This window comes from Gadus morhua, chromosome 7 (assembly GCF_902167405.1).
Source record: "Gadus morhua chromosome 7, gadMor3.0, whole genome shotgun sequence".
Lineage (NCBI taxonomy): Eukaryota > Metazoa > Chordata > Actinopteri > Gadiformes > Gadidae > Gadus > Gadus morhua.
The window spans coordinates 31,752,346-31,765,930 of record NC_044054.1 but is presented as its reverse complement, the minus strand read 5'-3'; the positions used below and the strand labels follow the sequence as shown (position 1 = coordinate 31,765,930).

Sequence of the window (13,585 nt, the reverse complement as noted above, 5' to 3'; positions counted from 1 at the left end):
ACACACACACACACACACACACACACACACACGCAAACACGCACACGCACACGCAAACACACACACACACACACACACACACACACACACACACACACACACACACACACACACACACACACACACACACACACACACACACACACACACACACACGTTGTGCATCTTTACATTGCAATTACCCCCAAAGACCTGCAGATGTCCCCATTGGCTGCTTGTTTGAAGACGCTCGGACGTCTACGTCATCTCCACGCATGTCGGCCTGCTCGCACACGTTCATGCGTGGAGGGAAAGGGAGAAAGTTGTCGCTGAGTGAATAACCCAGTGAACAGATTAACCCAGTTTTACCAGCAGAATGGGAAGTTGGCCGACACAAGACCAGGTCATACTGTATGTTTATGGTAGTAGGAAAATATGTACTGTGAATGCCAAATAACAAACACCGAACTTACGATACATAATAATATTAATAATGAGTATTTTTCATTATTATTTTACACAAAACGCAATCAAGTCTAAAATCATTTGGCAATCATGATCATGAATATTTAAAAAACTATGTTTATATTGAATAATATAATTACATTTTTCCTGCCTCCTTATGAATCAAGATAAATGTGGGAGCCAATGACATCTCCCCCCTTGAGGCCTCTCCCTGTGATTGGGTGAGGACGATGATCTAGCAGCTGCTGCTCTCTAGCCCTCCCTCCTTTCCTCCCTCCATCCCTCCTTTCCTCCCCCCCTCCCTCCTTTCCTCCCTCCCTCCATCCATCTAGGATAAAGCTATAGTTTCCCTCCATCCATCTGAATAGAATATATTTATAGTCTGATTATACTATAAGATTATACTTGAGTCTATACTGATTCTGGTGTGTATTATATATATATATATATATATATATATATATATATATATATATATATATATATATATATATATATATATATATATATATATATATATATATAAAGAGAGAGAGAGAGAGAGAGAGAGAGAGAGAGAGAGAGAGAGAGAGAGAGAGAGAGAGAGAGAGACACTGAGACTGAGACACTGAGACTGAGACTGAGACTGAGAGAGTCACTGACCAGTCGTCCCAGTGTTCAGTGTTTCTGTAGCCGGTGAAGAGGAAGGACACCCGCCCATCCTTCGTAATAAGGCATAAAAAAATAAAATTGTTTGGTTCCGGTTTCAGACCGACCCTGTCAATTTATGTGCGACCCAAATTATTTTATGAGCTTTATAAAAAATAAAAAAAAATCTTTTTTTATAAAGCTTTATAAAGATTTAATTTTAATTTTTGATGCTAAGTATAATTACGTTTTGGTGCAGCACCTCTTCATTCTGTACTAGGATGAGCGAATTTTCTCATTTTTAAATGAAAACAACCTACCTATCATTCGCTGCAGATGGAAAAAAAATAATAATAAAAAAAAAAAAATACCCTACCTACCCATGACCTCAACTGACAACCAACAGGAACCAAATATTATTTTATTTAGGCCTAACAATAATTCTGTAAACTGCATATAATACGTATATGTATATTGTGTATAATATATTGTAAATTAAACTATCGCTGAATAGTTAATATAATACAATGTACTATAAATTGTAAATTGTATATGATTGTACTGTATAAAGTATACCAAGTATAATGCTGTGTATTGTATTAGAAAAAGGTTAAGGGCTCGTCACCACAAACACACGCACGTGCACCCACATGCACACACACACACACGCACGCACGTACGCACACGCACGCACACACCCGCACACACACGCAATGGTCCGGATCTGAAAGGTTAGACGCGACGCGAGTCGTTATCAGAAACAAACTCCTCTTCTCCGCTTATCTTCCACATTCACGCGGCGGCCTTTGTTGTTGGCCGTCAACTTTCCTCTTCCTTACTTCAAATTACGTCAAAGCCCTCCTCCTCCTCTTCGTCCACCTCTTCCTGTTCCTCTTCCTCTCCTCAGACCACAGCAGGGGGGCAGAGCGGACCTCCCGCCCCCCACTCCCAGATTCCAGAGAGTGGCGATGGCCGACGCTTTGACGTTTGATGCGGACTCAAAAAGCCGTTTGTGTGCGGGGCACAAGGAGCCTTTGTGTGAATGTGCTGCCGGTGCGTGTGACCCGCTCCGTACGGGCCGGGCCGGAGAGCGAGCCGTCATTAGCGATGCAGAGTCATGAGGCACTGATCCCTGCCCCTGACCGCCCGTCCACAGCGAGGACAACATCCATGCCAAGCTAAACGTGGATGGGCGTGCTGGCTCGGAGATAACAGCTGAAGGTAAAGCTCTTTCCCTCGCTGTGTGCCCGTTTCCTCGCGCGGTCGTTTCTTTCTGGAGGCGTCGGTCGTCGTGTGTTTGGGGTTTGGTTTGAGCTGTGTGGTTCTCTGGCGGTGGCGTTGTGTGTGTGTGTGTGTGTGTGTGTGTGTTGCTCTGTGTTGAAGCTTGTTTGTTTGGTTGTCGTGTTTCCCACCCTAAATGTCGAGTTGTGTAGACGTCCTCTGAGGATCTCTGAGGGTCTTCGCCACTCTCGGATGTCTGATCTCCATCTCTAAAGCTCTTGTCTTCAGCGGTCTTATCCCAGACTCCCTGTCGGAGGCACCGTGTGGTGGACACCCAGACACCGAGGTCAGACATGTGCTCTGTGGTCCTCACATGACTCCCGCCCCCGCCCCGCCACCACCTCAGACCTAATCTAACATGGGATCACACACAGTCCCGGCACCGGGACGTCCCACGTAGGGCCCCCCCCCCACTCACCGCAGAATGTCTCAGACCAGCCACCCAGGAGTAAACACCGCGGACTGCAACTTCTGAATCAGGCCGTCGCGGGTGAGACAGGGTCACATGACGCTGGTAGGGGGGGGGGGGGGGGGGGGGGGGGGGGGGGTCACATGACGCGGGGTACCGCGGCGTTCCTCTCGCCTCTTAAGGGGCGTCCCGGGTCCCGGGGCGGCAGAGAGACCCGGCTCCCCTTCTGATCCTCATGGTCCACCAGCAGCAGGTCCCGCTGCTCGTCCGTCTCCGTCGCCGCCTATGCCTCTAACACCCCCAGCTGAGCCCGGTAACCGACGGCAACCGCCTCCGTTTTCCCTCCACAGGACGGAGGACCACCTCGGGGAGAAGATCACGGCGCTGGGTTTTTTTGCGATGACATCACCTCGATTTGTTTGGGGGACACGGTCTTGAGTGGCTAGGGTCTAGAAGGGGTCTGGGCTGGATAGGGTCTAGACAGGGTCTAGGGTAGAGATTGTCTGAGGTGGATAGGGTCTAGACAGGGTCTAGGGTAGAGATTGTCTGAGGTGGATAGGGTCTAGACAGGGTCTAGGGTAGAGATGGTCTGAGGTGGATAGGGTTTAGACAGGGTCTAGGGTAGAGACGGTCTGAGGTGGATAGGGTCTAGAAGGGGTCTAGGGTCGAGATGGTCTAGACAGGGTCTGCAGTAGAGACGGTCTGGGATGGAGAGTGTCTGGACAGGGTCTTGGTTAGAGACGGTCTAGATAGGGTCTGGGCAGAGAGGGTTTGAAATGGTCCCCCCGAGACAGGGTCTGGGGTTAGATAGGGTATAGACAGGGTCTGGGGTTGGATTGGGTCCAGACCGAGTCTGGGGTAGAGACGGTCTAGACATGGTCTGGAGTACAGAGTGTCTGCGTTTGATAACTGCTGATAAGGCGTCTGATGTTAAGGTTTTAGATGTTTCGAGATGCATTCCCGTGTCGGTTGACATTTTGATCAAGGTGTTTTAATGGAATATTTAAGATATTTCTAAATGTATTATGTGTGTTTGCGGATTTTATTAAGGTGTTTTAGGATTCTACATTCAATGTTTAAAATGTAATCCTCCATCTTATTTTTTGTTTCCATATTTTGAATATTAACATTTTCCTCTTTTTACCGATATTTATATTTAAGTGTTTTTATTTCCATCTTTAAGATATGAATGTATTCCTTTACTTATTGATATTTAGCTAAAAAGGTATTTTTTATTTCCATATTTTAAACATTAATGCATTCCTGTATTCACTGATATTTATCTAACAAAGTGTTTTATAATTTTATATTCTATATTTTTCCTGTCCCTGCCGGAGCTTTTCTAACATTATCTTTTTTAATTCCACGTTTCAGTTGAAAGTGCTCTGCAGCTATCTAACGAGGCGTATGTCCTCCACTCGCGCTCCCCAGACCCGGAACCGAAGATGAACTGGGCGTCCTTCTACGCGGTGGTGAGCGGCGTGAACCGTCACTCCACTGGCATCGGCCGCATCTGGCTGTCGGTGCTCTTTATCTTCCGAATCCTAGTGCTGGTGGTGGCGGCCGAGAGCGTGTGGGGCGACGAGAAGTCGGGCTTCACCTGCAACACGCAGCAGCCCGGCTGCAACAGCGTCTGCTACGACCACTTCTTCCCCGTGTCCCACATCCGCCTGTGGGCGCTGCAGCTCATCCTGGTGTCCACGCCGGCGCTGCTGGTGGCCATGCACGTGGCCCACCGCCGCCACGTCGACAAGAAGATCCACAAGCTGGCGGGCCGCCTTGGGCCCAAGGAGCTGGAGCAGATCAAGAGCCAGAAGATGAAGATCGTGGGCGCGCTGTGGTGGACCTACGTCATCAGCCTGTTCTTCCGCATCATGCTGGAGGTCATCTTCATGTTCCTCTTCTACATGATCTACCCCGGCTACAAGATGATCCGCCTGGTCAAGTGCGACTCGTACCCCTGCCCCAACACGGTGGACTGCTTCGTGTCGCGGCCCACCGAGAAGACGGTGTTCACCGTGTTCATGCTGGCCGTGTCGGGCGTCTGCATCCTGCTGAACATCGCCGAGGTCCTCTTCCTGGTGGCGAAGGCCTGCGGGAGGCAGCTTAGCAACACCAAGGACGGGGGCGGCCTCTGGGGCTGGCTGGCCCACAAGATCTCCTACTAGCAGCACCCGCGGGACCAGGGCCAGACCTGGGACTGGACCAGAGAGGAGACCAGACTGGATCAGACTAGACCAGAGACTAGACACTAAACCAGACCAGACCTGGGACTGGACCAGAGAGGAGACCAGACTGGATCAGACTAGACCAGAGAGGAGACCAGACTGGGTCAGACTAGACCAGAGAGGAGACCAGACTGGATCAGACTAGACCAGTGTAGAGACCAGACTGGATCAGACTAGACCAGAGACTAGACACTAAACCAGACCAGACCTGGGACTAGACCAGAGTAGAGACCAGACTGGATCAGATTCGACTGGAGTAGAGACCATACTGGATCAGACTAGACCAGAGACTAGACACTAAACCAGACCAGACCAGGGACCAGAGCAGAGACTAAAGTCTAGAAACCAGAGACTAAAGACAAGATAAGACCAGAGATCAAAGTAGAGCAGTGACCAGAGTAGACCAGAGATCACACTAGAGACTAAAGTCCAGAGACCAGATCAGACTAGAGACCAGATAAGAGCAGAGACCAGACTAGACACTAAAGTCTAGAAACCAGAGACCAGATAAGAAGAGAGACCACACATGCACCTCCCCCCCCCCCACGACGCACACGGACATCTCAGAGTCTTACGGAACTAACACGTTTAATTAACCTCCTCTAATTCAGCTTCAGTGAAGTTTCCTGCTGCGGACCCCCTGATGAGAGGATGAACGGCCAGAGACCCCCGGCGGTTAGCCCCTGATGAGCGGATGAACGGCCGGAGACCCCCGGAGGTTAGCCCCTGATGAGAGGGTGAACGGCCGGAGACCCCCGGCGGTCATACCCTTAAGACGGGCGAGACCGGACCCTTACCCGTCAGTCACAGCTGATACAGGGACGGTCTGGGAGAGGGTTTTGGGTCTCTGGTTCTGGTGTGAAAGTATTTCTGATGTACTGTACCGGTTCCACGATACTGCAGGTGAGTGTACCCGGGTAACAGCAGTAGTAGTATTGGTAATGGTTATGGTAAAGGTACTGATATTTGCACAATATTGTTAGACTTGTTGCTCTTGTTATTCTGTTTTGAATATTTGGCCATGTTGCTCTCCTGTATTGTCAATGACTAGTCATGGTTAAACTATAATGACTTGTTATTATTAATAATTGTTTATTAATATGTATTAGCTTACAACGAATGCATTTGTCAGCCGTGGAAAAAAAAAGACCAGGAAACATGATGATGTAATGATGCGTTAATAATGAATGCTTATTAATGTATATATAATGCAAATGAATTGATATTATATATTTTTATAACATCTTAAATCGTGTTCACCATTCCACTTGAATGTAGAGTTTATTGTATGCTAGTAATATTTAAACGTATTGCTAATAATGTATTGCTAAGACTCTTTGAATCCACACCCTCTACCCTAATTTGCTTGATTTAATGTGTAAATATTCATCGTGAATGTTGACAAAGTCTTCAATTATTTCTTAAACACTTGAATAAAATAATGTTTTTAAGTTTTCGGTCAATGTCTTGGTTCTGCAAACACACAACGACGGCAAAAAGATAAGTATTTAATGACGTGGTATTTATGATTTAGAATAATTTAAATGATTTCTTGAATATAATTATGCTCCCCGGCTTAGAGTTTTGTGTAAGTTAAACCTGCTCTATTTAAGTTTTACTATTAGCGGCCTCTAGTGGCTCGAGTTGTAGCTAAAGTTACATCTACAGTATATAACCTCTAGTAGCTTGAGTTGTAGCTACAGATAGCAATATAACCTCTAGTAGCTTGAGTTGTAGCTACAGCTAGCTACATAACCTCTAGTAGCTTGAGTTGTAGCTACAGCTAGCTATATAACCTCTAGTAGCTTGAGTTGTAGCTACAGCTAGCTATATATACTCTCATGGCAGTTAAAGCTATATAACCTCTAATAGCTTGAGTTGTAGCTACAGCTAGCTATATAACCTCTCATTGCAGTTAAAGCTATATAACCTCTAGTAGCTTGAGTTGTAGCTACAGCTAGCTATATAAGGGAGCGTGTCTATGTTCCCCGGGTCCTATGTTCCCCGGCTCCGATATTCCCCTCTTTGTATGAGACTGGGGAACATAGGACCCTTTGTAAAAAAAAAGGGTCCTATGTCCTATGCTCCCCGGTATGTATGGCTACAGGGGAACATAGGACCCTTTTTGGGAAAAACGGGGAACATAGGACCTTTTTTTTTTTAAAAAGGGTCCTATGTTCCCCGAGCGGGGAACGTAGGACCCAAGGAACATAGGGATGACCCCGCTATATAACCACTCATGGCAGTTAAAGCTATATAAACTCTAGTAGCTTGAGTTGTAGCTACAGCTAGCTATGTAACCACTCATGGCAGTTAAAGCTATATAAGCTCTAGTAGCTTGAGCTGTAGCTACAGCAAGCTATATAACCACTCATGGCAGTTAAAGCTATATAAGCTCTAGTTGCTTGAGTTATAGCTACAGCTAGCTATATAACCTCTCGTGGCAGTTAAAGTTATATCAACTCTAGTTGCTTGAGTTGTATCTACAGCTATACAACCTTGAGTGGCTCAAACCACTAGATTCTAGTAGCTTGAGTTGTAGTTAAAGTTATACAAACTCTAGTGGCTTGCGTTGTAGCCTAAGTTATAGCCTAAACATTATTATGAGATATTTTCCCAAGGTCGGGCAAAAGAGGTTGAGAATAATAGGGTTTATTTATCAAAATGTCGACTCTGGATCGACTCTGGATCGGCTCTGGATCGGCTCTGGATCGGCTCTGGATTGATTTGGATTGACTCTGGATTGACTCTGGATTGACTCTGGATTGACTCTGGATTGGCTCTAGATTGGCTCTGGATTGACTCTGGATTGACTCTGGATTGGCTCTGGATTGACTCTGGATTGACTCTGGATTGACTCTGGATTGACTCTGGATTGACTCTGGATCGACTCTGGATCGGCGTGTTTTACCTGGAGAAGCATTCCAGTTCCGATGTGTTTTAATGGAGTTTATCTGTGGGTAGGAATGTTTCATATGCAGGTTTGAACTCAACAAAGGGAGCTTATGATCTTATGACGTCTACAGGATGAGTTTAGGCTTCATAGGGTCACCACGCTGGGGTCACGACCCCGGGGCCACCAGCAGGTCCTCTCTTTAAGTGGGAGTCGTCCACCTGTGTGAAGCCATCTCATCAGGATCATGGAGGACACACACACACACACACACACACACACACACACACACACACACACACACACACACACACACACACACACACACACACACACATATAGTAATACACACACACACACACACACACACACACACACACACACACACACACACACACACACACAGACACACACACACACACACAGATACAAATTGCAACACACATTCATACACACATTCAGTGTGACACACACAGACACGCGCCCGGGTTATCAATAGCTTGGCTCAAGGCCAGTAGTTCACTGGGTCAGACCAACAGCTGGGGCAGACACACAAACGTACAACACAGACACACACACACACAACACAGACACATTGCCACCCATACACATGCACATACAGACACACACACAGTCACACAACACACAAACACAAAGAGACACACACACAAACACAAAGAGACACACACGCAGACAAAGACACAGACACACACACACACACACACACACACACACACACAAACGCACAGCGAGATACAACAGAAACAGGCACACATACACACACACACACACAATAATTATCATCAAACTCTCTTTTGCGTCTGATTGCCTACAAAGTACTCATGGTTTCATTCAGAAGTATTTAACAAGTCATTGTTTCCTTCAGAAGGATTTAACAAGTCATGGTTTAATTCAGAAGTGTTTAACAAGTCCTGGTGTCATGCCGAAGGATTTAACAAGTCCTGGTTCCATTCAGAAGGATTTAACAAGTCTCAGCTTCCTTTAGAAGGACTTAACAACCTCAGAGTCTCTAGCATTAGCACTAGCTGGCGCCTGCTCATCACCTTGTGTTTATGGGGATGGCTAACGAGAGGAATACCTTTTATAAACTCTGTGAGTGTCGGAGGTCAGCTTGTCGGCCCCCTCGCCGGGAAACAACACAGCCACGCCCTTAAGACCTCTATTTAAAGCCCCGAGCCGCAATCTAACCTCTATCCCTATTGGCCCGTTCCTGCTGACAGTCACACGTAAACATATCCCAGGAAGACCACCGGCCTGACACGCTGTGGGCAGCGAGGACCTTCTCATTTGGAGCTGGACGGAGGTCGATGGACCCGCCTGGCCTGTAGCTGAGAACAGAAGCACTGCGTTAGAGCCCGGTCCTCAGGGACTGAACCGGGACGAGAGGTTGATGAGGTCCTGGTAGACATGGGACGTCTGCGGACCGGAGAGATATCGTCTACGCTTTTCTGAGACAACTAACTATTTCTGGAGCGAGATCTGGTTCTGGGAGATGATCGCAGCTGGGTGAGTCAGGGTGGAGGAGGGATGATGTCTCCTGTGTCTCCTTATGTCTCCTGTGTCTCCTTTTGTCTCCCTGTGTCTCCTTGTGTCTCCTTGTGTCTCTCTGTGTCTCCTTATGTCTCCTGTGTCTCCTTTTGTCTCCCTGTGTCTCCTTGTGTCTCCTTGTGTCTCCCTGTGTCTCCTTGTGTCTCCCTGTGTCTCCTTGTGTCTCCTTGTGTCTCCCTGTGTCTCCTTGTGTCTCCCTGTGTCTCCCTGTGTCTCCCTGTGTCTCCTTGTGTCTCCTTGTGTCTCCCTGTGTCTCCTAGTGTCTCCCTGTGTCTCCATGTGTCTCCCTGTGTCTCCATGTGTCTCCTTGTGTCTCCCTGTGTCTCCTTGTGTCTCCTTGCTTCTCCTTTTTTGCGCAGCCGATTTTGCGTCCTAAATAAAAGAGATGAAATAAGTCTCTGTGTGCAGTGTTCTTTGGGGGCTAAACTTTAATATGATGGATATTAACTGGAGAGAATGTTTTTATTATTAGATTTAATAGAAAGGGTTACATAATATTCTTCTCTCTAAAAAGGTTCTGATCTAAACCCCACATTAAATATTAATAATTATTAATTATTCACACAAAATATGAAATGGATAAACAAAAACAGACACTCTTCTTTTCTTCATTCAGGTTTTCATAAATACGTTAGGATTGTCTTATTTTCAGAGGAACCCTAGATGTTGAGCAATATTCAAAGGGTAATATTGTACAAGTTCAGGACTAAAGAGTAAACCCAACCCAGTGAACCTCTATAGGATGGTCATAAGCCACGTCAACACAATCATTAGGATTAATAACTCATCATTCATGATCAACAATCACTCATCCCGCTCTCTGGAAGCCAGGAATACCAGAACTCGTTGGCCACGCTCATCTCTTCACAAACACACCGTCAGAGAGTTGGCGCCAACTCAGATAGGATTACTAGAGCACAGCTCTAATGTTTATCTTCATTATTCCCTCATGTTTCTGTTTTCTTGGTTTTATTAGATTCCTTCTTATAATTATTGTTATTATTTGCATATATTTTTGATGTTGTATTATTTGAATATACATAAAGATAAATATCGATGCATATGGAATCCAAGACTCAGCAGCTCAACCTTTGACTGTCTCATCGAATCCTTCTGCGACACTATAAATGTCATGCGTGCAATGGATAGTCAACAGTATGCATTGTTATTCCCATGCTTTAGGGGGCGCTCTAAGGCACCTGTTCAGGGTAACTGGTAACATAGTTCTGGTGCTCGTAAATCAGAGTTAAAATGGATGTCAACGTCTCGACCTGCGTTCTTGTGTCACTCGCTAATAACAAGTATTTATATAATAATAATAATAATTATAACATAATAATTAACATGACCCCTGACCTCTGGTCCCCAGCAGGATCGGCCCGGGGAACTCTGCGTAGATCTGAAGGTGGCCTGTTGCCAAGGGGATTGCCGCAATGGCCGACTGGAACTTGCTGGGGAAGCTGCTGGAGAGCGCCCAGACGCACTCCACCGTGGTGGGCAAGGTGTGGCTCACCGTGCTCTTCATCTTCCGCATCCTGGTTTTGGGCGCAGCCGCCGAGAAGGTTTGGGGCGACGAGTCGTCGGGCTTCACCTGCGACACCAAGCAGCCTGGCTGTGAGAACGTCTGCTACGACCGCACCTTCCCCATCTCCCACATCCGCTTCTGGGTGCTGCAGATCATCTTCGTGTCCACGCCCACGCTCATCTACCTGGGCCACATCCTGCACCTGGTTCGCATGGAGGAGAAGCAGCAGCAGAAGGAGAAGGACCGCGAGGAGGAGCACGCACTGCACAGCGAGAAGCAGGAGCTGCTGGCGGCCGAAGGAGGAGGTGGAGGCAAGGCCAAGAAGGCGCCGGTGAAGGACGGCCAGGGCCGGGTGCGTCTGCACGGGGTGCTGCTGCGGACGTACGTCTTCAACGTCATCTTCAAGACGCTGTTCGAGGTGGGCTTCATCGTGGCGCAGTACCTGCTGTACGGCTTCCAGCTGAAGGCCATGTACACCTGCGACCGTTGGCCCTGCCCCAACACGGTCAACTGCTACATCTCGCGGCCCACCGAGAAGACCATCTTCATCCTGTTCATGCTGGTGGTGGCCTTCCTGTCGCTGCTGCTCAACCTGGTGGAGATCTACCACCTGGGATTCACCAAGTGCCACCAGGGCCTCCGCTTCCGGCGCTCGCGCCAGAGGAAGGCCGAGCTGACCCGGATGCCCAGCGAGGCGCCGGCCGTGATGCACTTTGTCCCCAACTACAACTACTACACCGCGCACGCGCACGCGGCGCGCGGGCGGGGCGGCGGCGGCGGTGGCGGGGAGGCCTTCCACGGCGACTCCAGCTACGGCCTGGCCGAGCCCGGCGGCGCCGCCTACAGCAACCCCTACAGCAGCAAGGCCGTGTCCAAGCAGAACCGCGACAACCTGGCGGTGGAGCGGCGGGCGGAGAGCGACGACGGCGGCGGCGGCGGCGGCGGCGGCGGGTCCTTCGAGAGACCGGCGGAGAACAAGCGACGCAACAGCCAGACGAGCAAACACAGCAACACTAAGACGCGCGGCGACGATCTGAAGATCTAGAGGAGGGTGGCGTCAGGGTGGAGGAGCGGAAGATCGAGAGGACAGTGTCCAGGTGGAGGTGGAGGAGAAGGAGATCTGGAGGAGGACGGTGTCAGGGTGGAGGTGGAGGAGCTGGAAATCTAGAGGAGGACGGCGTCCAGGTCAAGGAGGAGGAGCTGGCGGTGTAGCGAAGAACGGCATCAACTCACGGGTGGACGGTCTAAAGGTGTAGTCGAGAACATCATTAAGCTGCAGGTGGAGGAGCTGCAGCTGTAGCAAAGAACGGCATCAAGATGTGGGTGGAGTTCCTTAAGGTGGAGCGGAGAATGGCATCAAGACTTGGGTGGAGCCTGTTACTGCCAGTAAAGTGGTGAAGGGGCGCAGGTGATCGGTGGAGACGCTGTGTGTTTACGGGCCATTAAGTACTTGAATAAAACTGAAACTGTGAAAAGTAGGAGTAACCATTGTTCATGTATTGGAGCGTGCAGTCAGAACCCACTGAGCCAGCATGCAGTTCAGCACTGAAATAGAAACATGACTGTGCTTCCGTCTGAATGGTTTCCCGTTACGATAACAGATGAGGAGGCTTTTAATGTCCTTAATGTGGTTGACAAAATGTGGCTTGCCCTTGTGAAAACTGTTTACGCTAAAGTAAATTATTTCCCCCTTAATCTGGTTGTGATTGAGTATTGTTTCATTAAGTGTCAAATTGTGTTGTTTTTATGGTTCAATTTCATGCGGTTACCCATTTTGCGCATTTGTGTGTACACAGTGTTTAAAGGACAAAGTGTGATGGAACTTCTACTGCGCTGACCTCAGGGCTGTTCTCTGGTATATAAATAACCAGCAGACAAAACGCATGTGTGTGTGTGTGTGTGTGTGTGTGTGTGTGTCTGTGTGGTGGTTTTATGTAAAGACCAAAGACCAGCAAATAGCAGAGAATATCCAAGTAAACCAGAGACTCAGATATCACATCTGTTATATTGTCTTAGGTTCAGGTAGGTTACGGTATAAAGTGTGTAAAGTAGTGACTAGTAGTGAATGTCAACTGAGTTTCCGAGGTGAATTTGAACCAAAGAATGAAGTGGAGAACCGAGCACCGGAGATGTGAGGAAGATTTCCATTTCAATCTTCTAAACTATTCATTTCACATCCAGTTTGGGCTAGCACCGATATAGCTGCTGGGTAAAACATCCAAACTAGGACCAGACCAGCAGTCTGCTTATGCCCTGGGTACACAAACTGTGTCTGTGTCTGTGTGTGTGTGTCTGTGTGTGTGTGTGTGTCTGTGTATGTGTGTTCATGCATGGAAACGTGCATGTGTGTGGCCGCGCGTGTGTGTGCATGCATGCATGCCTATATGTGGCCATCCGTGCGCGTGTGTGTGTGCATGAGTGCATGCATGTGTGGCAGCGTGGGTGTGTGCGTGCATGTGTGCTTGCCTGTGTGTGGCCATGCGTGAGTGTATGCGTGCATGCGTGCGTGTGTGTGTGCGTGCGTGCGAGTGTCGGCTGTATCACACAGACTAATCTAAACTTATACATTAAGAGAAATATCAGTCCAAATCCAGATATCAATATTAATA

General features: G+C 48.0%; 2 protein-coding genes across 6 annotated transcripts; both read left to right on the top strand.

Annotated features, from left to right (window-relative positions):
* The first annotated feature begins 1,804 nt into the window (after window positions 1-1,804).
* On the top strand, window positions 1,805-6,448 carry gjb1a (gap junction protein beta 1a). Of its 4 annotated transcripts, none has more exons than XM_030361306.1 (2): window positions 1,805-2,292; window positions 4,193-6,448. In XM_030361306.1, exon 2 carries the CDS (start codon window positions 4,207-4,209, stop codon window positions 4,927-4,929), a length of 723 nt encoding a protein of 240 aa, XP_030217166.1. In that variant the 5' UTR covers window positions 1,805-2,292; window positions 4,193-4,206; the 3' UTR covers window positions 4,930-6,448. The 4 variants fall into 4 exon arrangements, with proteins under 4 accessions (XP_030217166.1, XP_030217165.1, XP_030217163.1 ...); XM_030361305.1 differs by having other exon boundaries at window positions 4,136-6,448; XM_030361303.1 differs by lacking the exon at window positions 1,805-2,292 and adding an exon at window positions 2,902-3,074 and having other exon boundaries at window positions 4,136-6,448.
* Window positions 6,449-9,097: 2,649 nt separating this feature from the next.
* Window positions 9,098-12,671, top strand: LOC115547228 (gap junction alpha-3 protein). 2 transcript variants are annotated; one of them, XM_030361291.1, is made up of 2 exons: window positions 9,098-9,409; window positions 10,824-12,671. In XM_030361291.1, the coding sequence occupies exon 2, from the start codon at window positions 10,885-10,887 to the stop codon at window positions 12,019-12,021; it is 1,137 nt and encodes a 378-aa protein (XP_030217151.1). In that variant the 5' UTR covers window positions 9,098-9,409; window positions 10,824-10,884; the 3' UTR covers window positions 12,022-12,671. The 2 variants fall into 2 exon arrangements, with proteins under 2 accessions (XP_030217151.1, XP_030217150.1); XM_030361290.1 differs by having other exon boundaries at window positions 9,099-9,409; window positions 10,821-12,671.
* The last annotated feature ends 914 nt before the right edge of the window (window positions 12,672-13,585 follow it).